The sequence below is a fragment of the Alexandromys fortis genome, unplaced genomic scaffold, assembly GCF_014885135.2.
Source record: "Alexandromys fortis isolate MF-2015 unplaced genomic scaffold, M_Fortis_MF-2015_v1.1 scaffold_320, whole genome shotgun sequence".
Classification (NCBI taxonomy): domain Eukaryota; kingdom Metazoa; phylum Chordata; class Mammalia; order Rodentia; family Cricetidae; genus Alexandromys; species Alexandromys fortis.
Genome location: NW_026068190.1, coordinates 850,599 through 876,432, shown reverse-complemented (window position 1 = coordinate 876,432; position 25,834 = coordinate 850,599). Strand labels below are relative to the sequence as shown.

The window sequence follows — 25,834 nt, the reverse complement described above, 5'->3', positions numbered from 1 at the left end:
GACAATTGACCCACTTAATGAAGTGACTTCCCATAGAGGAAGCAGTCAGGGTCTCCCTCCCCTCCCATCTTTGAATTAGGAACTCCAGCTTTTGTGTGACTGGTATAGACACACTGTAGCTTTTCAGCTGTTTGTGAGGTCTGAGGATTGGGTTTTTGTGCTCTCCACTAATGGTTGTGTGTACTTTCCTCCAAAGGGTACAAGTGAAAAGGACCGCCCCTGTGAAACCTGTGGGAAAAACTTGGCAGACTGTCTAGGCCACTATGGGTACATTGATCTCGAGTTGCCTTGCTTTCACGTGGGGTACTTCAGAGCCGTCATTGGCATCTTACAGGTAAGGGAGATTGAGCAGTGCTTGGTCAGAGGCATTGAAGTAAATCCAGGAACTTTGAGTGAGGAGGCCTGTATTCAGGGGAAGTCTTTTGTTTGTTTGTTTCTCTGAGACATGGTTTCTGTTTCTCTGTGTAGCTGCAGGATGTTTTTATACTAAATACATAGTATTATTGTCTTAGTTAGGGTTTCTCTTGCTGTGAAAAGACAATGACCACAGGAACTCTTATAAAGAAAACTTTTCATCGTGACTCGCTTACAGTTTCAGAGGTTCAGTCTGTTACATCATGACGGGGAGCATGGTAACCTGCAGGCTGACATGATGCTGGCTACTTCTTGGCTTGCATGCAGCAGAAAGTTGACTGGGTGGTATCCTGAGCATTGGAAACCTCAAGGCGCGCCCCCACAGTGACACACTTCCTCCAACAAAGCCACACCTCCTAATAGTGCCACCCCTATAAAATTATTGTGGCCAAGTACATTCAAACTACCACAATCATAATCTTGTATTATGTTAAATTCCTTACAGATTCTGTAATTTTGTTTGTTTGTTTTTTGTTTTTTTCGAGACAGGGTTTCTCTGTGGTTTTGGAGCCTGTCCTGGAACCAGGCTGGTTTAGAACTCACAGAGATCCGCCTGCCTCTGCCTCCCCAGTGCTGGGATTAAAGGCGTGCGCCACCACCGCCTGGCCAGATTCTGTAATGTTTTATTTCCCTTGAGAAAGTAATAGCTGGCAGAGGAGATAGCTTAGTGGGTAAAGGCACTTGATGCCAAGTTTGACCACCTGAGTTCAGTGGCCAGGTCTGATGTTTAGGAGAGAATTGAGTCCTTCTGCCCTCTGACCTCTACACATAAGCTATAGATTGCATGCAGATAGACACACTCTTACACTAGAATAAATACTTGTTAAAAGAAAAGATACAAATGAAAGCGGTAGTTTATTCATTGCGAGTAATGTTAAGCTAGGTTTAACACACACTGTCATCTTAGCACTCAAGGGGAGTCCCAGGTCCAAGGCCAGCTCGGGCTGTCTAATGAGACCTTGTCTTAAGGGCTCAAAAATCCAGATTCCCGTTGTTAAAAGCTGTAGGAGTGGTGATGTCTGCCTGTAATCACAGGACTAGAGAGGCAGAGTCAGAAAGATTGAAAATTTGAAGCTAGCCTGAGACTTGAGGTGAGTTCAAGGTCAGCCTAAACTAAATGACAAGACCCTGTCCCAAAAACCAAGCCGTGCATAGATGTTCATTGATAAGCATTTGCCTAGCATGCATAAGACCCTAGGTTCAATTCCCCAGCACTGCCCAAAAATAATAATAGTTCAAGTAATGCAGAAAGCACTAAGAAAAAGCTGGCAACAAAATTTTGCCATCTGGCCTTGAGTACCACCAATATCCTGAGAACACAGGCTACCTCTATGTGCGGTCTTGGTTCATGATAATTCACTCCATGTGCACAACAAAGAGGTGACATTTAGCAGTATTATTACATTCACTTAATTTGTGTATACTTCTGTATGGGGGCACTCAGTGGGGGTCAGTTTTCTCCTAATTTGTCGTTCCCAGGGATTGGACTCAGACTTGGCACAAAGCACCTTTCCCATTTTGGTAGCTCCGGAGTGGCTTGTTTGTTTGTTTGTTTTTGAGACAAGGTTTCTCTGTAGCTTTGGAGCCTGTCCTGGAACTAGCTCTTGTAGACCAGGCTGGCCTCGAACTCACAGAGATATGCCTGCCTCTGCCTTCCCCAGTGCTGGGATTAAAGGTGAGTGCCACCTCCACCCAGCTGGTTTTTTGTTTGTTTGTTTGTTTTGGTTTGTTTGTTTGTTTGTTTGTTTTTTGAGGTAGGGTTCTAGGATTTCTCTCTGAAGCCCTGACTGTCCTGGAACTTACTCTGTGGACCAGCCTCGCCTCGTTCTCATAGAGATCCACCTACTTCTGCCTCCTGTAGGAATTAAAACCCTGTGCCACCATTGCCCAGCCAGAGGATGCATTTTTAAAGGGGAGGAATTTTCTAGTCTCTTACCTTTGTTTCCACTCTGCTTAACCTTTAAAAGATGATCTGCAAAACCTGCTGTCACATTATGCTGTCCCAGGAAGAGAAGCAGCAGTTTCTAGATTTCCTGAAGAGGCCTGGCCTGACCTACCTGCAGAAGCGGGGCCTGAAGAAGAAGGTCTCAGATAAGTGTCGGAAGAAAAGCACTTGTTCCTACTGTGGCGCCTTTAATGGTGAGGGGTGTCCAGAGGCTCTGCTCACTTCTTGTTTCATAGATTGGTTCTGCATGATGTTTTAAAATCCGCCTATTCCCTGTGAACTAGGCCCTGGTGTGCTACTGGGAAATGCCCCTCTCTGTTTTGATTGCTGTGTCAGTTTCATTAGACTATAACCTTTAGCCAGCAGAGCAAAGAACCTGACTTTTTCATCCTTGCTAAATGAACTCACTCTTATAGGTACTGTAAAGAAATGTGGTTTGCTGAAGATAATTCATGAAAAATACAAGACCAACAAAAAGGTTGTGGATCCCATTGTGTCAGATTTCCTGCAGTCCTTTGAGACAGCCATTGAGCACAACAAAGAGGTTGAACCACTGCTGGAAAGGGCTCAGGTGAGCTTTCCCTTTGCCTGCAGCCCGCAAACATACAGGGACACCCATGTGCCGACACGTACCCTTGCACCCAGTTTTTCTTTCCCTCCTCCACACTCCATCCCCAGTATTCCCACATTCAAGAAGACACGAGGGTTATGTTGTCAGTTCAGCTCCCATAGTGCTTCATGGACCTGAGAGGTGTGTGTCTGGCGCTGAGTTGATTGGATTGGCTTTGAGCTCCATGTGTTGGTTCTTCCCTTCAGTGGTTCCCTTTCCTCGTGGGCATGGGGTGGTAAATAGGGTCTCAGTGTGTAATACAGGATCTTCCATTCCCATTACTCCTCAGTCTCCTAAGTGCTGGGGTTACAGGCTTGTGCTGCCATACCCAGGTCATGGGTGGAGCTGGTTAGTCCAGCTCAGTCTGTGCCAGCCTGGTCCTTTGTGGGCAGCACTGTAGAATTGGACGGAAGTTATGGTCTGTCCCCAGAAGACTAGTGAGCACTCAAACTCACATTATAGATAGTAGTTTTTTGGGGTTTCTTTTTTCTTTCTTTTTTTTTTTTTTTTTTTTTTTTTTTTTGGTATTTCAAGACAGGCTTTCTCTGTGAACAGCCCTAGCTGTCCTGGAACTCTCTCGGTAGAGCAGGCTGGCCTCGAACTCACAGGCTGTCTCTGCCTTCCCCAGTGCTGGGATTAAAGGCGTGCACCACCACCACCTGGACAGATTTTTCTTTCTAACTTTGTTTCTCTCCGAGATCCCTAGAGAAAATGTGTGTTGATGTTAACTTAAGTATAACATTTCATTATTGAAATGTAAGATTCAGTTAATAAAATTTCCAGAAAATTTCATAATTTAATAAGACACATAATGACCATTTTTGGTTTGTTTGTTTGTTTTTGAAACAGGGTTTTTCTATGTCAGTGGTTCTCAAGTTGTGGGGCTTACCCCCAAGGTTCGAGCAAGCCTTACAAGGGTCACCCTAGACATCGGAAAACACAGATATTTCCTTGACAGTTCATAGCAATAGCGTAATTACAGTTATGAAGTAGCATCAGAAACAGTTACATGGTTGGAGTCGTCACAAAATGAGCTATATTAAATGGTTGAAGCATTGAGAAGGTTGAGAACCATTGCTCTATGTAGTCCTGGCTATCCTGGAGCTTACTATATAGACCAGGCTGGCCTGCCTTTGCCTCTTGAAAACGGGGATTAAAGGCATGTGATACCATACTTGACTCCAACCTTAGGATTTTTGGATATCTGATAATTTGCAGAGTTCTTAATAAGTTATTGATTCATAGCTTAACATGTTAAATATATTTGTTAATTCTCTAAGAATTTCACATATGCATACAATATATTTTCATCATATTTACTCCCTGCTCTTCCCCCGAGCTCCCTTAGATCCACTGCCTATCCTGCCACAACTTCATGTTCTTTCTCTATTTTATTTTATTTTATTTTTTATTTTATTATCATTATTATTATTTTGGTTTTTCAAGACAGGGTTTCTTTCTGTAGCTTTGGAATCTGTCATGGAACTTTGTAGACCAGACTGGCCTCAGACTCCCAGAGATCCACCTGTCTCTGCCTCCCGAGTACTGGGATTAAAGGCATGTGTCACCACCACCTGGCCTCTCTCTCTCTTTTAAATGACCCATCAAGTCAAATTTATGCTATCCATATTATCAAGAATATGGGGTCATCTGTTAACCCACCAGGAGCAACACTTAAAGAAAACTGACTCTCCCTTCCCTAAAAGCCATAAACTAGCAACGACTCCTTAGCTAGGGTGGAGTATTGTGAGCCCTCCCCGCTTCACAACATAACACTTAGTGAACTTAATTCAAAGATAATATAAGCTTATTAGGGAAAAAACTGATTATAATAAAAAGAAAACAGTCAGTAGTTAGGTGCTTGCAAAAGAATTACAGTTGAATGTCCAGAACCCACATGGGGTAGGAGAGCCAGTGTGGTGGTATTTGCTTATAATCCCAGCTCAGGAAACAGAGACAGGAGGAACCCCAGGGCTCACTGGCCAGTTAGCCCTAGGCAGGTCTCTACCACATAGCAAGTTTAAGGCTACATGGGATCATGCTTTCAAGGAAAGGGAAGGATAACTTTACCAACCTGTAGGAAACTAACCCTCTCTCTCTCTCATCCTTCCTTCCTGCTTCCATAGGAGAACTTGAATCCCTTAGTAGTTCTGAATTTGTTTAAGCGCATCCCAGCTGAAGATGTCCCTTTGCTTCTGATGAACCCAGAAGCTGGAAAACCCTCTGATTTGATTCTCACCCGACTTCTGGTGCCTCCCTTGTGTATCAGACCCTCTGTCGTAAGTGATTTGAAGTCTGGAACCAATGAAGATGACCTCACAATGAAACTGACAGAGATCATTTTCCTAAACGACGTTATTAAAAAGGTCAGTGTTTCCTGTTGACTTGTGCCTTCCGCACTCAGTGAATCCGAGATGTTTGGTCACTAAATGCAAGAAAGCTCAGAAAGCAGGTTTGTTCCTAATCTTTCTGTACTCAGCACCGGATCTCAGGAGCCAAGACACAGATGATCATGGAGGATTGGGATTTCCTGCAGCTGCAGTGTGCCCTCTACATCAACAGTGAGCTCTCTGGCATCCCTCTCAACATGGCACCCAAGAAGTGGACTCGAGGCTTTGTGCAGCGCCTGAAGGGGAAGCAGGGTAGGTCCCCAACAAGGTCACCATTGTTACCTGTTGAGGGAGTAGACGTCTGTTCAGATCCCCCCAAACAGCACGGGGTGTATCATGGGACTCATGGTGGTTTTGATTTATTTAGGTCGATTTAGAGGTAATCTCTCAGGGAAGAGGGTGGATTTTTCTGGCCGAACAGTCATCTCCCCTGACCCCAACCTCCGGATTGATGAAGTAGCTGTGCCAGTTCACGTGGCCAAAATTCTAACGTTTCCTGAGAAGGTAAATTCCGTTCCGCTGTCCAGGTCTTTGTTTTGAATCCAGTGTTTCCACTGATATTTCATGCAGAGCTCCAAAAACCCACACAGCTTTGTGAAAATAGCTAGTTCCACTTTGTTGATGAGTTTTTAAAAATGAGTGTTCTGTCTGCATATACATCTGCATGCCAGAAGGGGATGTCGGAATTCATTACAGATGGTTGTGAGCCACCATGTGGTTGCTGGGAATTGAACTCAGAACCTCTGGAAGAGCAGCCAGTGCTCTGAACTGCTGAGTCATCTCTCCAGCTCGTTCCGCTTTGTTAAACATGCACAACGTCTGTAACAGCTACACTGGTACAGTCATAACTGTAGTTGGTGGTAGTTGGGTTCTCCTTTGGGTCTTTTGTTGTTGCTGTTTGTTTGTTGCAGAGGTAGAGATCCAGCCAGGGACCATGTGTGCCAGGCTTGTCAGCACTTGGCCACTGACCTCCACCCTGCTCAGTGGACCAAGAATGGAATCTCACTGACTTTCAGGAGACAATTCTTGTAAAACAGCTATATTTAATAATAGGTTTTTATTTTTAAGTGTTTTTGAGTTTGGTTTGGATTGGTTTGGGTTTTTGAGACAGGGTCTCACTATGTATCAATGGCTGACCTGGAATCCACTCTGTAGACCAGGCTGGCCTTAAACTAAGAGAGCTCTGCCTGCCACTGCCTCCCAAGTGTTGGGATTCAAGGTGTGTGCCACCTTGCCTGGATCAGCTTTTCTTTCTTTTTTGAGACTGGACTTCTCTGTAGCTTTGAAGCCTGTCCTGGCACTCGCTTGTAGACCAGGCTGGTCTTGAACTCACGGATCCACCTGTCTCTGTCTCCTGAGTGCTGGAATTAAAGGTGTGCACCACCACCACCAGTCTCAGCTTTTTAAATTTTTAAAGGGGCGATGGATAAAGTACTTAAGTTTCTTTGTGTTCTGTTTTTGTTTTAGTGTTGTGTGTGTACACGTGCATAAGTGTGAGTGCACATGTCTTGGGATGTGCATGTGGAGGTCAGAGAACAAATTTCAGGAGTCAGTTCTTTCCACAGTGAGTGCAAGTGATTGAGCGTAGATCCTCAAACCTGCTGGCAAGTGCTTTTAATAAACCATTGAGCTGTCTCGCTCTGTCAGTTAGAGAGAGCTGCAAATGAAAAAACAAAGTGTTTTTATATCTATAGAAGAATCTTTTTTTTTTCCCCAGTGCTAGAGACGAAGCTGAAGCCTCATAGCTGGAAAACCATCCTAAGCCCATTCTGATGTGTTTTAAAACAGAAGGGCATGCCCATCCATCTCAGGCTTTCCCTAAACACCAGACACACTCAGTCCATTCCCAGCTCAGTGTCATCTGGCCATTCTTGTTTGTGCGCTTTGGTAATGTGAGCATTCTTACATGAGTAACCCCTGTATCATGCTTTGTGTTTATGGATACATCCACCCCACCTCTATGCTACGGCTTTTTCGCCCACCGACAACACTGTCAACACCTTTGTTTCTTTAAGCCTCACATTCTAAAGTATTTCACTGAAAAAAAATTTCTAAGTAGTGCTATTTAAAAAAAAAAAAAAAACTGTGCTTGTTTGTTTGTAGATTTTGTGGTCTAGCCATCCAAAAACTTCTAGTCACAAAATTGTCAAAATAATAAAAGTATTCAGTCCTTCCTGCTTAGTATTCTTGGGATAGGTTGTTAGTTTTTAAACTGTAAAACTACCGATCTTTTGAATGCTGTTCCATCTCATCTAGAAAGCTTGCAGCAGTCTGCGTTCAGCTCATACTCTTTGAGTATAAGATTTGGTTACAGCGGCCCCCACTCTGAGCTCTGTGTGGAGACCTAGACCACCGTAGGGCCTGGTAATAAAGCCTCCTGATTAGCTGCGTACATGAGGTTAATAGACAGTCTAGATCAATAGACAGTCTAGATCATCAGTACTTGTCATAAACTTGTTCAAATGTTCTCATTTGAATGAAGAATGATCTAATTCTTCCCCTTGAAACCATTGACCAAGAAGTTACAGAGCATGGCTAGCGCAGGCCACAGCCCATGGTTCTGCTGCCGTATCTTTAAGCCCTTAGAGCCTGGTGAAAGTTGGCAGATTCCATTCTAGTACAGCATCATACAGTCCAGTGGACATGCAGAGACTAGAGACCAAGATCTAGAGCTGTCTGCCATGTGTCAATACTGTGGGCCACAGCTGCCTCGTGGTGGCTCGCTTTCTCTTAGAACCCATACAGTGAACAGTTGTTGTTTTGAGCACTGCTAACTAGCTTATAGGAAGGAAAGATTGTCTTACTGTGTTTTTTATCGCGGTCCTGTAGGTAAACAAAGCAAACATCAATTTTTTGAGGAAACTGGTTCGAAACGGCCCTGATGTTCACCCTGGAGCCAATTTCATCCAGCAGAGACACATGCAGATGAAAAGGTAACGCTTTCCCAGTTGTGAGGGGTTAACCTGCCTGATGGTGCTGTTCACCAGAACCGTGGAATGCATTGCAGATAGTGGCTGGCATTTTGGTGTGTGGACCGTAGATGTTTAAATTGAATAGTCCTGTGTCTGTTGTTGTCTGTTTGATCACTGAATATGCATGAAGTATTGTTCTTTTACAAGTGACGTTTTTAGACCTACATACACAGAATCCCTTGAGATACAAATGTGTTGTTTTCTATGTCACTGGGCTCTTGAGGATCTCTCATTGGTGCTCATTTCGCCAAGTTTGGCTTGCACAGCCAGGTGAGGTGGTCAGCAGGGGTTTATGCCATGAGGGTTTTAAGGATCCTGTAGAAAAAGGAATAATACTGTATTTCTATGATTCCAAAACAAAATACATTAATATTTTAACATCCATTTCTCCTGGATCTGGAGACTGAATCTAGGGCTTTGAGGGGGTTAAGCAAAAACCCTACGTACTGCTGAGCTGTACCACCAGCTCCCAGCACTCTCTTGTTAAAAATTGGGTCTTACTAGGCGGTGATGGTACATGCCTCTAATCCTAACCCTCGGGAGACAGAGGCAGGTGGATCTCTGTGAATTCAAGGCCAGCCTGGTCTACAGAGCGAGTTCCAGGACAGCCGGGGCTACATAGAAAAACCCTGTCTCAAAGAAAGAAAAGAAGGAAGGAAGGAAAGAATATGGCACATGTCTGTAGTCCCAGCATTTGGAAGAAGGTCAGTGCAGGAGGTTCACAAGTTCCAGGTCAGCCTGGGCTACTGAGAAGACCTTGACTCAAATAAGTCAGAAAGTTGGTAGTGTCTTAGACATCAGTTTCTGCTCTGAGTACGGGAAGCATGGTGGGAGAACTTAGTTCAGAGACCTTATGTGTGTGTCCTGCTTGCTCAGGTTTCTGAAGTACGGAAACCGAGAAAAGATGGCTCAGGAGCTCAAGTTTGGTGACATCGTGGAGAGACACTTAATAGATGGAGACGTGGTGTTGTTCAACCGGCAGCCCTCGCTGCACAAGCTGAGCATCATGGCCCACCTGGTGAGTGAGGTTTATAGCAGTGCGTGTTTGCATTCATGGAGAACAAGCTGGAAAGATAGTTTCTCTTCTCCAGGTGCGTCCAAGAGATCAAACTCGGGTGGACAGGATAAAACTTTGATTTTAATTTTAAATTTAATCTTTTGGATTTTATGTATACGTGGGGGGGGTGGGTGTATCTGTGTATGTGCAGGAAAGTGTGAAGATCTGAAGAGGGCATGGGATCCTCTGGACTGGCTTTCTAGGCAGTTGCGAGAGGCCCAAAATTGATGATGAGAAGCAAACTTGAAGTGCTCTGGAGTAACAAGTGCTTCTAACCTCAGAACCATCTCAAACCCCTCTCTTTAATGCTTTCAAGATGTGAGGTCTAAGGTTCATACACAACATTACAGTGGTACAGATCTATTTGAGAGTTGATGTGAAAATCACTGGAATTGTTTCATTTTGCTAAGGAAGATGTGTGTGTTGTATACACAGCTTTATATAAAACAGGCAAAAATTGATTTGGTTTTGCTTTTGCCTTTAACTTAGCAGCTAAAACCAGGTGGTGGTGGTGCATGCCTTTAATCCCTGCACTTGGAAGGCAAAGGCAGGTAAATTTCTGAGTTCAAGGCCAGCCTGGTCTACCGAGTAAGTTAGTTCCAGTACAGCCAGGGCTCTTACACAGAGAAATTTTGTCTCGAAGAACCAAAACAAGAAACTTAGCCACTGAAATGCTTAGAGACTTGAAGAGTGGGTTTCTTGAGGCGTGTCGGGTGCTCAGTGCAGAGTGGCTTTGAAGAGTGCTGTGGGCTCACTTGCAGATGTGGCTTTGCTATTGCTTTTCACCCCTGTAAGCTTGAAATGAGTCTGAAAGGCTTAGCTTTTTGACAGGGCTGATGTATAGATGGTACTAGCTATTGCTCTTGGTTTGTTTAGGGGATGTTCATTGTGTTCTGGCCACCCCACTCTGGCTGATGCTAAAGGAAAGATTTGGATACTTGAGACTACACAGGAGGCCCCAATTTCTAATTTCTTTCCTTTCTCATGTGTTATCCAGACTTCTTTTTTAATCATTTTTTTATATGCATTGGTGTTTTGCCGTGGGTGTTGGTCCACTGAAACTGGAGTTACTGACAGGTGTGAGCTGCGATTTGAACCCTGGTCCTCTGGAAGAACAATCAGTGCTCTTTACTGCTGAGCCATCTTTCCAGCCCCATCCAGACTTCCTTTAATGAACGTGTTTCCTCTGCTCTTAGGGCAGCAGCTCACCCTGAAGAACAGTTCACAAAGGAAGGGCAGCATCCATGGCTAGTTCTTTTCCCTTCATTATCAATCTGGGGAGTTGAGAATCACTGACTTCCAAATTCCTTACTTGGTAGACTTACATTTCTTGCTTTGGGGCTTCCTTTATAATAAACTATATTTGAAACTTTGTTAATACTGAGGAATGTAGACTGTATATATTGTCTCCTGTGTTGGTATTTGCCTTATAGTATGTTAAATTTACTTGGCTAATTTACAAGTGATTTGTGTTTATCACAAGAGAATAAATAGAAGTTTACTTCCTTAAAGTACCTGGTTTTCTAGGCAGTGTTTGTGCTTTCTTTATGGCTTGAAACAAGGAAGCTTTTGGGTGCTCATATTTTGTTTTGGTCTTCCACAGGCCAGGGTCAAGCCCCACCGGACCTTCAGATTCAATGAATGTGTCTGCACCCCCTACAACGCAGACTTCGATGGGGATGAAATGAACCTTCATCTTCCCCAGACAGAGGAGGCCAAAGCCGAGGCCCTTGTTCTCATGGGGGTAGGTAGTGGGATATTGCGTGTGAGTTGGTCCAAGCCCAGAGAAGCCGGGCCTCTTCTGTTCTCACACATGCTACAAGGCTTGTGCTCTTCTGTCTGGTTTTCTCATTGGGTCCCTTTGAGCCTATGGACAGTCTTGTGAGTTAGTAACAAGTGCTTTTTAGGGTGGGATGGCATGTTCTGATCTGTACTTTGGATTCTTGGGAGGAAATATGGACACAGTAACAGCTGTGAACGAGCTGGGAGTGATGCGCGCCTCTACTCCCAGCACTCAGGACAGAGGCAGGCAGATGGAGCTCTGTGAGCTCCAGGCCAGACAGCCAAGGCTACACAGAGATCAAAACAGAAAATAAACTAAATAGCCCGAATGGTGGCGCATTGCATTCCTGTAATCCCAGCACTTAAGAACCTGAGCTACAGAGTGAGACCCCGCCCACTGGAGGCAGAGACAAGAACATTGTGAGTTCAAAGCCAACATGAGCTACATGATCCTGTCTCAAAAAAGGGGAAAAAAACATGTGCCCAGTGCCAGTATTGGGGGGGGGGGGGGAGATGCCCTCCTAAATGGGTTGCTCAGTATGTCGTTAATGAAAGCTTCCCGAAGCATGTCACATGCTGCTCTGGCCTCTTAAAGGGCACTGTGCTCTTTTGTCTTCCAAACTTAAAATGAGTCTGCTGTGGCTGCAGAGGTTCTATGATAGGGAGATTCATGCCTGCTCTTAGGAATTGGTCTCTGCCTCTTGTACCATCCACACTGCTCCTCCTACATCCTGCTGTACATGGCACTATTGGGTGTCTTCTGTGTAGGGCTGTGCCATTTTAGTAATTCCTGAATATTGACTTGTATAGCTTTGGACTTGTGGGTTTTAACTGGGACCTAGGTATGTTGTCTGTGTTAGCGCTGAACTCATGAGCTCAAGAGATCCTCCTGTCTCAGTCTCCCTCGTGTCCAAGAGTACACATATTATACCACATCTGGTTTGAGTTTTTCCCGCTCTGTCCTGCATTCCTCTATTATAAGCTCTCCCGTGTATGGTTGTAAGTACTCCCTATTTCTACCTGTAAAATCCTCTTGTAGGGACAGAGTCTGGTTGTGGCGCTATGGTGAACTCTTCCCTGGCATGCCCGAAGCCCTTAATTCATTCCTGACCCCACTAAAAGTAAATAAGTAAATAAAATTTAGTTACACTTGACAACTAAGCCACACTTCCAGCCTCCACATTTCTTTGCTGAGATGGGCTTGCTCGGTAGCCCAGGCTAGCCTAGAACTTACTGTAATCCTCCTACATCTGTTCCTAGCACTAGGGTAACAGACATATTTGTAGTTTTTTTTTTTTTTTTTTTTTTTTGGCAAAAAGCACATGCTGATTTTGAATTAAAGATAATAGTAAAATGTTTTCAGGAATAACAGCCACCACTTTGCCTGTCAGGAGCCATACCGCTGTCTCTTTTTGTAAGAACATACTAAAATAACAATCATAAAGTACGAGTTTTCCTGGAGAAATTTTGATCTGGCACTATGCGCAGCAGTTCTCAGTAAGGCATATAGGGCCCAGCGTGGATGTGGGCCCAGAGTGTACAGAGTCACAGAATCATGAGACCCCCCACCCCGTGTCCCTAACTTCAGAACACCTGCTATCTTCCCTCTGCGAGGGTCAGTAAACCTCGGTGAGTGTGCATGGCCCACTCCAGGTGCAGGGTCGTTACCATGAGATCACAAAGGAGAAATAAAGGTCTCTGACAGAACTTTGGGCATGGGAAGGAGGCCCAGAAAACCCAGAGATGCACAGGAGCTCCTCCACGTTCCTTGTGGATCTTAGAAGAGTCCCACTGTGACAAGGGACCTCTGCTTGCTCTCAGTGTGTTACGATCTAAAGAGAAATCACTGGTTTTCCTGTCATTGTGGAGAAACATGGGTGTGGTTGATATCAGAGATCACACAGCTCTCACAGAAGGGAATGTTCTTAGCTGGTCTTGGCTACACTTGTTAACACCAGTGCTCACGAAACTGAAGCAGGAGGATCACTGTGAGTTCCAGGCCAGCCTAGGCTACATAGTGAGTTCTAGGCCAACCTGGGCTACAGAGTGAGCCCCTACTAGGAACTTTTCTTTTCCCTTGATCAATAAGGGAACTGCACGGTATAGTAAGACTGCTGGGGTGGAGACCTCTCAACAGCCATGTGATACCTGCAGTCACATGATGCAGACCCTCAGGCTGCACTGTCCAGCCAGAGTGGCTGACATGTGCTTGTTTCTCCTTCAGACCAAAGCGAATCTTGTGACCCCAAGAAATGGGGAGCCGCTCATTGCTGCCATTCAGGACTTCCTAACAGGTAAGCATTAACTTGAAAGGAGACCCTGGCTTCCCAGGCACAGTGATTCAGATGATGGCTATTACCTGTCTTAGGAGTCTTTCTACTTTTAGTTTGATACAGTGTGCCCCCTGAGTGGCTCAGCTGGCCTGGCACTCAGAATCCTCTTGCACACTCCTGGGTGCCAGGGTTATAGGTGTGCACCACCATGTCCTGCCCTGTGTTGAGATTTGCCATTCTGACATATTGAGATTGTTGGAAGTGGGTTTTGCTAGTTGTTTATCCATTTGATTCTGTGTGTACTCACTGAGCTCCTTCAACTTGGCAGGTACTTTTTTGTTGCTTGTTTTGTGGTAGAGGCTAAGGGGGGGTAGTGGTGGGGTGGGCCTTCATGTAGGCTGAGTGGGGTACAGGAGACTTCATGTAGGCTTAGCTTAGTAGGGGTACAGGACTTCATGTAGGCTTGGTAGTACAGGGGACTTTATGTGGGCTTAGTAGGGGTACAGGGGACTTCATGTAGGCTTAGTAGGGATACGGGGGACTTCATGTAGGTTTAGTAGGGATACAGGGGACTTCATGTAGTCTGAGGGGGCCAGTGGGCTTCATGTAGGCTAAGTTGAGGGATTCAGTGGGCTTCATACAGATTGAGTTGGGGGGTGGTTTGGTAGGGCTTCCTGTAGGCTGAGCATGTAGGGGATGTTCAGTAGGGCTGCATCTGGGATGGTCCTGAGCTTCCCATGCAGCCAAGGCTGATCTTCCTGAACCTGGGGGTTTTCTAGGACTAGTGTCTGGCCTAGGCTCTGCCGCTGCTCTGAGAAGAACAGTAGATGAAGCAAAGCCACTTGACTTTGGAGTGGGTTGGGGGAACAGTCTGATTTGACTTGAAGGTTGAAAATGTGTGTGTTCCCCCACATGGTTCCTTTATGTGCTGGTTCTTTGCCCTAGGTGCCTACCTCCTCACCCTCAAGGACACTTTCTTCGATCGAGCCAAGGCTTGCCAGATCATCGCTTCAATACTGGTTGGCAAGGATGAGAAAATTAAAGTACGCCTTCCACCCCCTACAATACTAAAGGTGCGTTGGGGTCTGTGTGGATGGCTAGTGGAATGGAGGGGACCATTGCTGGTGCTGGGCTCGCCCGCCCGGAGTCACTGCACCCTCATCTGCTGCCTCCTCTCTTCCAGCCTGTCACTCTGTGGACTGGAAAGCAGATCTTCAGTGTCATCCTCAGACCCAGCGATGACAATCCAGTGAGGGCCAACCTCCGGACCAAGGGCAAGCAGTACTGCGGCAAGGGGGAGGACCTGTGCGTCAATGATTCCTGTGAGTGGATGGGATGGGGCGGGCTGGGAGGAGCAAGCAGTGAGGAGCAAGCGGTGACCTAGCGTGAGCTTCACTGTTTCTGCAAAGGGTCAGTTGGGAGGGTTTTCTCCAGGACAGTGTAGCTGCGCTTCTGCTGGTGTCGGTCTCTGTGGACAGCAGACACCGTGTGGCAGCTCCAGTGCTCAGAGCGGTCCTTTTAAAGGGTTTTGTCAGGTAATGCAACTTGGCTTTTTTCTAAGAGAGAGGGGACAGGTGGGCAGCAAAGGTTGTTTTGGGTTTATAGTTTGTTGTCATTATTTTATTATATCTTGTAGACCACGTGTTGATTGTCTAACAGCACTACTAGTAGGTGTGGGTTTTGTTTGTTTGCTTGGTTTTTATGTTTTTTTGAACGGAGATAAGCCCTCCTATCATGTCTCATCCTGACCTGGAGCTAACAGCAGCCCTTCTGCCTCACTTCAGGAGTGCTGGGACTTGAGTGGGGACAGTACCATTTGACTCTACTTTGTGGTTAGGATTAAACTCAGGGCATCATGCCTTCCCTGCCCCAAGATTGATTTTTTTTTAAACTGATTTCACTTAGGCAGAAAGAAGAAGTCTTGCTAACATGCAGATTCAGTAGAATATAACAGAAAGAAGATTAAAATACAAGTCACCTGAGTCCCTTTAAAACAGTGGTCTGGCCGGGCTGTGGTGGTGCACGCCTTTAATCCCAGGAGGCAGAGGCAGGCGGATGAAACCCTGTCTCAAAAATTAAAAAAAACAAAAAAAAAAAAAAACCAGCGGTCTGACTGAGGTTCACAGCCGGCATCCCGTAGCTACTGTATAACACAAGCTCCTTAGCGCTCCGTAGCTCTCCCCAGCTCACTGGCTAACGGGCCCTCGGGACTAGCTGTGAATCTCGGGTGTGCTCATGAGTTCTAGAATTTAGAAGGGTGCTGGTTTTCTGAGAAATTCTTCAGCTGCACTAGGAATTTCCAGGACGTAAACATTTAAATGCATTGTCAGTATCGCCCTTCCAGATGTCACGATTCAGAACAGTGAGCTGATGAGCGGCAGCATGGACAAAGGAACCCTGGGGTCGGGATCCAAGAACAACATCTTCTACATCTTGCTGCGAGACTGGGGGCAGAATGAGGCTGCCGATGCCATGTCCCGGCTTGCCCGGCTGGCTCCTGTCTACCTATGTGAGTACTCAGCAGCTCCTTTTTTCATGTAATACTGTAGTTGGCAAAGTCTTAGTGTTGTAGGACAGTGTGTTGTTTCATTCCCACACATCTGTGTATTTATCTGTGACTTCAACTCACTACTGACTAGTTGGTAGATTTGAATTTGATTTTCATTTTTTTCTAATCAGAATCTATGGTAGCTTCCTATTGTCTGTGAGAGGGTGTATTGCATAAAAAGGTCTTTGTGGGTTGCTTCCCAAGTACCTAGAGAAACTCACAGCCTCTGAAATTTAAATGAAATTTATGCCCTGGCAATGCTGAAGTATATACATGGGTAGTCTGTATATGGCAGTTCTGTTGAATTTGGTCCATATTGGGTTAATGAGGACTGACCAGGTCTCTTCCTCCTGTAGCCTCTGGGCCTCCCATATTTCATTCCAAGCGGATGGTTCAGTATCGCCCNGTATCCTGGCTATCCTATCCTTCACCCTGTTCTCCCGTGGATAGTGGTCTCCGAGAGGGACGGTCCGCGGCATCTGTCCAGAAGCTCCAGGATGGTCATAGGATCCTTAGCCTGTAATGCTTCAAATAGCACCCGAGTGCAGAGCTAGTCCCTTCTCCATCAACCATCAACACGAAAAGTGCAGCTCTCACCTCAAAGGGAATAAGAGATTCTGAAACTAAATATGAGTGACCATGGCCCAAGGAACATAGATTTATATATCTATATACGTTTCTTTCTTTCTTTTCTTTTTTCTTTTTTGGTTTTTCGAGACAGGGTTTCTCTGTGGTTTTGGAGCCTGTCCTGGAACTAGCTCTTGTAGACCAGGCTGGTCTCGAACTCACAGAGATCCGCCTGCCTCTGCCTCCCGAGTGCTGGGATTAAAGGCGTGCGCCACCACCGCCCGGCTACCACATGGGTCTTAAGGATCAAACTCTGGTATCAGGCATGGTGGCAAGCACCTTTACCCACTGAGCCGTCTTGCCAACCATAAAATTGTAATTCTTTTCATATTTGACTAACTCTTTGCCTGGATGAAAAATTTTAGACTGGATATTTTACCTCAGAATCCCCTCAGTATTGTTCTGTTGCAGCTTCTAGAGGTGCTGTGGAAAGGGTGCAGCCATTTCTATCCCCATAATATTTTAAATCTTTTGTTTCCCACCTGGAGGCCACACTGTGTCTTATGTTTAGTATTGTTGGAAAAGGGCACAGTGAATGAAGCCCTGGCGCAGGCTCTTTACGCTCTTGTGCTGATCACTCAGTCACTCCTAGAACTTTGCAGTAGTGTCCTTTCTGCTGCAATTTCCTCATTATTTCTCTGATGATTTATCTCCATTTCTTGCCGTTGGAAATGTGTTAATTGCATTTCCAGTCACTGGATCAATTCTGTTTTTCTTTTTTTCTTAAAAACATGTCTTTATTCTCAATTCTTTTTGTCTTTATCGTTTCTGTTGGTTTTGGATGTTTTACTTGGTAAGTCTTGGATTTCTAACAAAATGATCATTATTTGCAGATAAGATTATCTCATTGGGATTTTTCCAACTTTCTCTGTTTTGTTTATGTTTTTGAGACATGATCTCACTATGTAGTCCCACTGGCCTGGAAATGGGTATGTAGACCAGGCTGGCCTCAAGCTCACGGGATCTGCCCGTCTCTGCCTCCCATGCACTGGAATTAGGGGCGTGTACGTACCATCACACCTGGCAGGGGTTGCCTCACTTTGACCTCTAGATTTGACTTTGATTGCTCTGAAGAAATTTTACTGGGTATTTTATATGATGGCTCAGAGGTCCTAAGTTCGATTCCCAGCAACTACATGGTGCCTCGTAACCATCTGTAATGAGATCTGGTGCCCTCTTCTGGCCTGCAAGCATACAGAATACTGTATCCATAATAGATAAATAAAATCTAGCCGGGCAGTGGTGGTGCACGCCTTTAATCCCAGCACTTGGGAGGCAGAGGCAGGCGGATCTCTGGGAGTTCCGAGACCAGCCTGGTCTACAAGAAAGAGCTAGTTCTGGGACGGGCACCAAAGCTACAGAGAAACCCTGTCTCGAAAAAAAACAAAAAAAAAAAAATTAAAATAAAATAAAATCTTTTAAAAAATAAAAACCTAAATCACCCTAAATTCCATAAGATCCATATTGTTCCTTGGTATTTCATTCATCCATGGGTGTGAGATACTCATCACTGACTGGAAATACAGCTCAGGTTTTATTGTTCTCTAGGTTCTTGGTTTGAGCTGAGAGCCAGTCTTCTCACTCCAGGGCCACCACCTATCCCTGCAGTAACAGTTTTCTTTAGGGAGGCTTGATTTCTTCAGAGACATCCCTTCTAGTTTCAGCCTCCCCTGGCGATAGAGACATGGAAGCTGGCCAAGGAGGAGGCTCAGGACCCCCCCCCCATCATAAAGTGCACAGATGGTTATCATCGTATCTGACTGTGACTGATGTTCTCAAATCCAGAGTTCTTGGTTCAATTGTCATCTTCCTTCTAAAGGGAGCCCAGAGCCTTTCCTCACACCGTTGTCCTTGTCTCCAGTACATTCATCTCCATGTCTGCAGACACTGGCGACCTCACTTCCACCCACAGACACTGTAAGGGCCTCTTCTTTCCCTTGCAATCAAGACTGGACCCTCAGCCACTCACTTCTTCATATGCGCAGCTTAGGCCTAGTCTATCAGGGATGACGTTTATGTTTGCCCTTTTTTTCCCCTGTTGTAGACCAAACCCAGTCACATAGTGCTTCCTCTCTCCGCTGAGTTCAGCTGTTCTCCTTGAGTGATTTCTGAGAGGAGGAGGGCAGGCATCGGGGATGAGCTCTGCCTGACAGCTTGACTAATTAATGGTTATCGCTCTTCTGCTCCCTCAGCTAACCGTGGGTTCTCCATCGGGATTGGTGATGTCACACCTGGCCAGGGACTGCTCAAGGCCAAGTATGAGCTACTAAATGCTGGCTACAAGAAATGCGATGAATACATTGAAGCCCTGAACACTGGCAAACTGCAGCAGCAGCCAGGCTGTACTGCTGAAGAGACACTAGAGGTGAGGCTGCCCTCCAGATGGGCATGGTCAGTTAGTTGTTCTGCTTACAGTGTGTTTAGGATGGGCTAAAAGCCATGAAGAGAAGGTGGCGGACAAGCAAGACAAGAGTGGGGCACATTCTTGTCCCATTCCTGGCATGTGTTCTTGTTTGGCAGGGTGGGGCCTTGCTCTTTGAGCTTTCACAGTCTGATATGAAAACTTGGGCTCATTTGACATCATGGGGCTGTGCTTCACTGGGGCTGCTCTGATTGTCCCTCGGAGCCGCTACCTCCCTCTCTGCAGCATTCCTCCACAGATACACCACACCAAAGCTCAGGAGCTGATCATCACCATGACTTGGATACATGATAAGAAATATTCATGTTGGGTTGTTTCACACACAGCCCACAGCCTCCTCATGTTTAAAGCCACAGGGCTGAGTGCATCAAAATCTGTTCCTCTCTTTTAGCAGCCTGAAATTCAAAAGCAAATGGACCAGGACTTGGGGCACTGGGCATTTTTATGTTCTGTTTCACGATGGTTTCACTCAGTAGCTCAGGCTGGCCACAAATTCAAGGTCTTTTGCCCTCAGCCTCGAGTCTTGGATTTGTTACCATACCTTGCTTTCTTCTGCCTTCTCCATGGGCTGTGTCTTGTACCTTCACCTCCCTCTAGTATGGAAGATAGGCCCTTAAAGCATTAAGTGTTCCCAGCTGTGTGGGGTGGCACACACCTGTAGAAGTCCAAAGCAAGTATTTTGTTTTCTCTTCAAATCATTTAACTAGTTTTCTAAAGAGGGTTCAAAACCAGGTCAAGCTAATAAGAGGTAGAAGGTGAAGAATTCTTTCTTTCCATGAGCCTTTTTTAAAGACAGGCTTTATGTAACCCAGTCTCTGATTCAGAATCCTGCCTCAGTATCCTGAGTGCTGGGCTCCCAGGAGTGTCCTAGTCCCCTGGAAGTCAGCTCCTTTTCTGTCTTCCTGAGTTTTAGACAGAGAGGTGAGAAGAGGTTTCTCACTGTACCCACCTAGAAAATTAACTGAGGCCTCAATAGGACAACGACCTCTAGAGGGCTCAGCAGCTCAAATTGTGAGCTGTGTCTGTGCTCACAGGTCAGGTGGCCCTGGAGTCATCTTGTCCCATTCTCTGCTCATGCTGGGTGAGGACGGGTAGAGACAGACTGTGCAACAGAGTGGGCAGTTTTCCTTCACATGAGCATTTACATGTGTGCATGCAGACATGACTGGATGTCCACCTGCTCTCACAAAGACAGCAACCCACAAAGTCATGGACATCTGCTTCATGAGCAATTTGAAATATTTCTTAGGAGTTTGTTATACACTGCGATTCACACTCTTCCAGGACCTACGAGAAGCAAGGTCTTAGTGAAGCTTGGGTTTTTTGATTGTCGAGTTCTGGAAACTTCATTGATTGGCAATCTGACATCCTGATGAAACGGTCTTGATTTTCTATAAATATCAGATTGAAGGTTAGTGATCTGCAGAGCCAGAAAATGGCTCCTCAAGGACTGTATTTTCTTCCCTCTCTGCCCTTCCCCTCAGGCCCTGATCCTGAAGGAGCTGTCTGTGATCAGAGACCATGCTGGCAGTGCCTGCCTCCGAGAGCTGGACAAGAGCAACAGCCCCCTCACCATGGCCCTGTGTGGCTCCAAAGGTGAGCTCAGCCCTCGGGGTTGGCTGTGTGCCCTGCCAGGGGCTTGTCTCTATAACACGACTTCGGTGGTTGTATCTTCATAGAGGCAATTCATTTCTTCAAGTGCCTGTCTCTAAATCATGGAATACTGAGCTTTTGTTTGATTTGGGTTGGGATAGTTTAAGTCTTTTGAAGACAGTAGTTGGGAGTGTGACGGAGTTCCTGAGTTTGAAGGTGCTTTGACTAAATTTGGTGTTAAAAAGAAAGCTGGAAATTTTTAGTAATAGATTTAGTGATGTGGCAATCTTTTTTCTTTTCTTGTGTGCTGAGGATCAAACCGAGGACCTCACCCCTCTTAGGCAAGTGTGCTACTGCTGAGTTATAGCCCTAGCTTAGAGTGGCAAAATTCTTTAATTTCCTATTTACTCAGACCTTCCGGCATTGCTCAAATTCAGAATCTCCTGGCTTCTATTGCTGTGGGGTTTTATTCATCATGAAATAAAATTCCAGGGGCTGGAGAGATGGCTCAGAGGTTAAGAGCATTGCCTGTTCTTCCAAAGTTCAATTCCCAGCAACCACATGGTGGCTCACAACCATCTGTAATGAGATCTGGTGCCCTCTTCTGGCCTGCAGGCATAATACATGCAGACAGAATATTGTATACATAATGAACAAATATTTTTTTTTAAAATGAAATAAAATTCCAGATCTCTAACATGAACACCCTTTGCCCATTGCTCTGCTTCCTGCTCCTGGCATTCAGGAAGGGTCCCCCTCCTCTATCTTTGCTTCTCTCTCACTCACATTCACACTCCTTCTCCTTCTCCCCTTCCTTCTCTCTGCGCAAACCCCATGTCCAGAGGCCAATCTGTCGTCATCTGAGTGACTCCAGTGGACCTTCCCTCCACCCCACACGTGCAGACGTCCCTGAGCCCTGTCCTTGTTCCAGCTCTGTTACTGTCATTCTGTCCTTCAGTAACCTTGGACAGGTTGTGCTGTGTCTCATTCTATTTTATGCCTCTGTTCTGCTTGGCTTCTCTTATTGTTTCCAGTACAGTTTTCCATTTCTGACCTGTTCCCAGGTTCCTTCATTAACATATCACAGATGATCGCGTGTGTGGGACAGCAAGCCATCAGTGGCTCCCGGGTTCCAGATGGCTTTGAAAACAGATCTTTGCCTCACTTTGAGAAACATTCGAAGGTAAATGGCAGTAGAAGCCTCACAGTCTTTTAGTCTAGATTGTCCCTTGAGGTCTTACCATTCATCTGTTGTTTTCACTTGGTGTTTACATAGAACATGTTGCTGTGGCACTGAGTTGCACTGCACGTCAGTCTGGCCCCACTGACTGCTGGTGTCAGAGCTGCACTGCCCTCCTGCGGTCTGTTTTACATTTTCAGCACCTCTAGCTACAGGAGGTTCTGACTTGGAGGTGGGTGGGGCCTGCCCACAATAAGGAAGTCTTGAAGACAATGGCTTCCCAGGGAATGGGTTGGGTGTCCCCTGAGGTCCTTGGCTCTTCTGGAATAGCAGTTCCAACTCATGTTCTCTTCCTAGCCTCTAACCTACACCAGCATTCTAGCAAAGATGGAGTGCCTAAATTATTTCTCCTCTAGGCAAGCATAGGTCACCTGCCAGTTCTTGAGTCACTGGCTGGGTTTGTCTGTAGCCTCCTGGGGACATTTTCTTTTGTGGATGGCTTTTAAAATTTTTGGGCCTTGAACCTTGTTTGATTTTCTGTTTTTCCTACCTCTCTTTAGCTCCCTGCTGCCAAAGGCTTTGTGGCCAATAGCTTTTATTCTGGTTTAACGCCTACTGAGTTTTTCTTCCACACAATGGCTGGTCGGGAGGGTCTTGTAGACACTGCTGTAAAGACCGCAGAAACAGGATACATGCAGGTAAGTTGAGGAAGTGTCCTTAGCAACAGAACCACAGCACCATGTGAGTGTGAGCCCGAGAGCCGCACCTGCTCTCTATGTTCATGCCTTCTTGTGTGTGTGTTAACGTGCATGCGCACGTCCTTGTGTGCATGGCTGCATTCATGTGTGCACATGTGCGTTGGTGCATGTTTTGTATAAGAGCTGTGATTTGCCCCTTCTTGGTATTGAAAGGTAACATTTAGACTTGTTGGTGCTCTGGAATTTAAGAAACAGAATGGTAGCCCAGCACAGATTATCCTGTGTGCTCTGAAAGGCAGAGAGCAGATTAAAGTCCCAGGTGACTAAATCCCCTAGAGGCAAATGCCGAGCTCATAGCCTTGAATTTACCATTGAGCCTCTGTAAGCTGTCTCCTAGCATGACAGGGGAGTGGGGTGATCGAGGCCTGCTAGTTACTGAGAGGTCTCCAATGTTTATAATCACTGTTTAGGTCTCATTATTCATCCTTTCCATGACTCCCAGGAATCACAGCTTCAGTGACATGGCTGAACTAGATAGGGGGTTCTTTGCTACACTTACAAAGAGCTGTAAAACTTGACCCTCTGTGTCCCCTTTAAGGTTGCAGCCGAGGATTTCTTTCAAGACCCCATGATCATTTCCATTCTCCGATACAAGCTCTCTGTGTTCGCAGCAAAAAAAAAAAAAAGGAAAGAAAGAAAGAAAGAAAGAAAAGAAAAAAAAAATCTGTTTCTGTTGCTGGGGATTGAGCACAGGCCATCTAATGCTAGGCCAATAGGTTAACTGCTGAATACAGCCCTAGCCCCTTGAAATTGGTCATGTTTTTGATGGTTTAAGTTGACAGACCACATTGTTGGGTCACATGCTTGATACAGGTTTGTGTCCTGTCTGTCCCCTCTGCAAATGTGGTCCTCGCAGACTACATAACCAAGATTTAATGATCCAGTGAGTCAGACAATGTGATGATGGTGAGGCAGTGGTCAGAGACACTCGTTCCAGACAGCACCTTGTGTGTGCCTTGTTTGTTATCACCTCACGCTATTGTCTTCTGCTGGGAATGCCCTTTAGTTTCCAGGTGTGCCGCTTTTGTCAGAACCCAGTGATCTGTGAATGCTTTTTCCACTCATGTGAGGAGCTCTGACTTAGGGTGTTGACATGAACAGTGTGAATTTCCAAGAGCACCCTGTTAGCCTAGGCGGAGCGAGGGCAAGCTTATTTTCTAAGGTTTCTCTCATTCTCTAGTCCACAGTCACACTGCTGGCTGGTGGTGGAGATTTTCCCAAGCATAGTTGAGAAGTGGTTGTTATCCTTGATTCAAAGTCTATTGCCCTGCTTCCTCCTCTGTCCTAAAAGAGAGCTTGTATCTGGATCTCTCTGGAACCTGGCATAGATGTGCGTAAAAACTAGTTTGTACCGTAGGGAGCTGGGTGGGAAGGCTAAGCAGCTGAGGAAGCAGAGTTCTTGGGGCTGAGGTTTCTGATGCAGGGAGTCCTGATAAGGGTAAGACTGGAGGGTGGAGCATAAGCTGCTCTCACTGCACAGGCTAGGGAGGGACTCTTAAGGGATTACTAATAAAGTTATGTTGATATAACTGAAGTTCTTGTCACTTAGAGCTGGGGATGTGGCTTGGTGACAGAGCAGAGCGCTTACCTAGCACACACAAGGCTCTGGTTCATCTGTAGTACCATGAAAAATAAACAAACAAATAAATGACCTGTAACCTTGAAATTTTGAATGGCAAGTCTGATTGTGTGTTACGAAGCAGTCTTGCTCGGGCGGCTGAGCTTCCTTCTCTTCCTGTAGAGAAGGCTGGTGAAATCCCTGGAAGACCTGTGCTCCCAATATGATCTGACGGTGCGGAGCTCCACTGGTGACATCATCCAGTTTATCTATGGAGGAGATGGCTTAGATCCTGCCGCCATGGAGGGCAAAGATGAGCCTCTGGAGTTTAAAAGGGTTCTGGACAACATCAAAGTGAGATGCAGCACTCTGTTGAGGGGTACAGTTCTTGGGGGCTTTGTCATAGGTGCCGGTCCTGTTTGAAGTACCACTCTTCCCACGCAATCATCTCTGCCTCAGTACTAGATTAGTTCCTTGCTACTTTTAGTTACTCTGTCTCTTCATTCATGAGTCTATTGTTAGTCTATCAGATGCCAATGGAAGAGGCTCTGGCTCCTCTCCTGGAGTGGCACGGACAAGCTTTATAAAGAGTGGGTGTCGGGCAGAAGGCTCATTTTATATCCTGGAGCCAGGAATATGATTTGGAACCACTCTTTTTGAAGAGTAATTGAAAAGTATTCACTTGGATATCTGTTTAGTACCTTTTGACCAAGCTCTTTTAGTAGTAGAAGGTGGTTCCACTAAGATGTATTTTTGCAGTTGTTTTTAGTAGTTGGAAACCACCAGGCAGAAACCATTAAAACTTTGAGGAAAGCCGGAGCTTGAGGAATATTGTTGCCCCTCCCCTCTGGAGGCGCTTAGTTGCCTGGCTACTTTCTGTAGTGCTGAGGTTGAAGCAAGGGCTCTCTTATGAGCAACACCTTGATTCTTTGTTACTCTTTTACTTTGTGTTTTTAGGCAGGGTCTTGCTCAGCTGCCCAAACTGGCCTTGATTATGTTCTGAATCCAGGCACTTTTAACTTCTGATCTATGTTCCTGGACCTTCCAAGTAGCTGAACTTACAGGGTGGGCCATGAGGTCTGACTTTATGTACATTTATGATATAATTCTGGGGTGGAATTGAGTTGGGAAATAATGGATCCAAACTCATGAATTAGAGTGGAACTCTTTAAATAAGGTGGGGGTTCCTGACTGGACATGATAGTGCATGCCTGTAATCCTGTCCTTTGAAAGGGAGGAAGATCAGGAGTTAAAGGCCACCTTCTACTATATGGTGAGCTTGAGGCCAGCCCGAGCTACCCCATAGCGTCTCAGACCAACAAGACAGCACATCAGTTTATCATTTTCACATGAGAACTGGAGTCAGCGTTTGTTAGCAAAGAGTCACAGGCTGCTAAAACTTCACTGAGTTGTTTTATGTCTGTCTAGTAAATTCCTCCTAGTACTCTCCCTCGCCCCTCAGCAGGCCTATGTAACACCATATTCTTCCTGTGCTCAGGCGGTGTATCCATGTCAGAACGAACCTGCCCTCAGTAAGAACGAGCTCATCTTGACCACCGAGGCCATCATGAAGAAGAACGACTTCCTTTGCTGCCAGGACAGCTTCCTGCAGGTAGGCTCTGCCTGCCCAGTGGTGCTGAGAATGTGATCTGACAGGTGCCCCCCCCCCCCCCCCCCCCCCCCCCCCCCCCCCCCCCCCCCCCCC

General features: G+C 45.8%; 1 protein-coding gene across 1 annotated transcript in view; it reads left to right on the top strand.

Moving 5' to 3' along the window:
- Window positions 1-25,834, top strand: part of Polr3a (RNA polymerase III subunit A) — a 37,664-nt gene that overhangs the window by 2,149 nt on the left and 9,681 nt on the right. Inside the window, exons 3-21 of the mRNA XM_050129394.1 lie at window positions 197-334; window positions 2,382-2,553; window positions 2,776-2,930; window positions 5,096-5,335; window positions 5,449-5,611; window positions 5,727-5,863; window positions 8,189-8,292; window positions 9,208-9,349; window positions 10,992-11,132; window positions 13,395-13,464; window positions 14,389-14,516; window positions 14,627-14,765; window positions 15,788-15,952; window positions 18,811-18,983; window positions 20,525-20,636; window positions 21,698-21,816; window positions 22,374-22,511; window positions 24,313-24,483; window positions 25,628-25,741. Coding sequence (XP_049985351.1) covers window positions 197-334; window positions 2,382-2,553; window positions 2,776-2,930; window positions 5,096-5,335; window positions 5,449-5,611; window positions 5,727-5,863; window positions 8,189-8,292; window positions 9,208-9,349; window positions 10,992-11,132; window positions 13,395-13,464; window positions 14,389-14,516; window positions 14,627-14,765; window positions 15,788-15,952; window positions 18,811-18,983; window positions 20,525-20,636; window positions 21,698-21,816; window positions 22,374-22,511; window positions 24,313-24,483; window positions 25,628-25,741 — 2,721 coding nt within the window. The remainder of the gene's footprint in view (window positions 1-196; window positions 335-2,381; window positions 2,554-2,775; window positions 2,931-5,095; window positions 5,336-5,448; window positions 5,612-5,726; window positions 5,864-8,188; window positions 8,293-9,207; window positions 9,350-10,991; window positions 11,133-13,394; window positions 13,465-14,388; window positions 14,517-14,626; window positions 14,766-15,787; window positions 15,953-18,810; window positions 18,984-20,524; window positions 20,637-21,697; window positions 21,817-22,373; window positions 22,512-24,312; window positions 24,484-25,627; window positions 25,742-25,834) is intronic.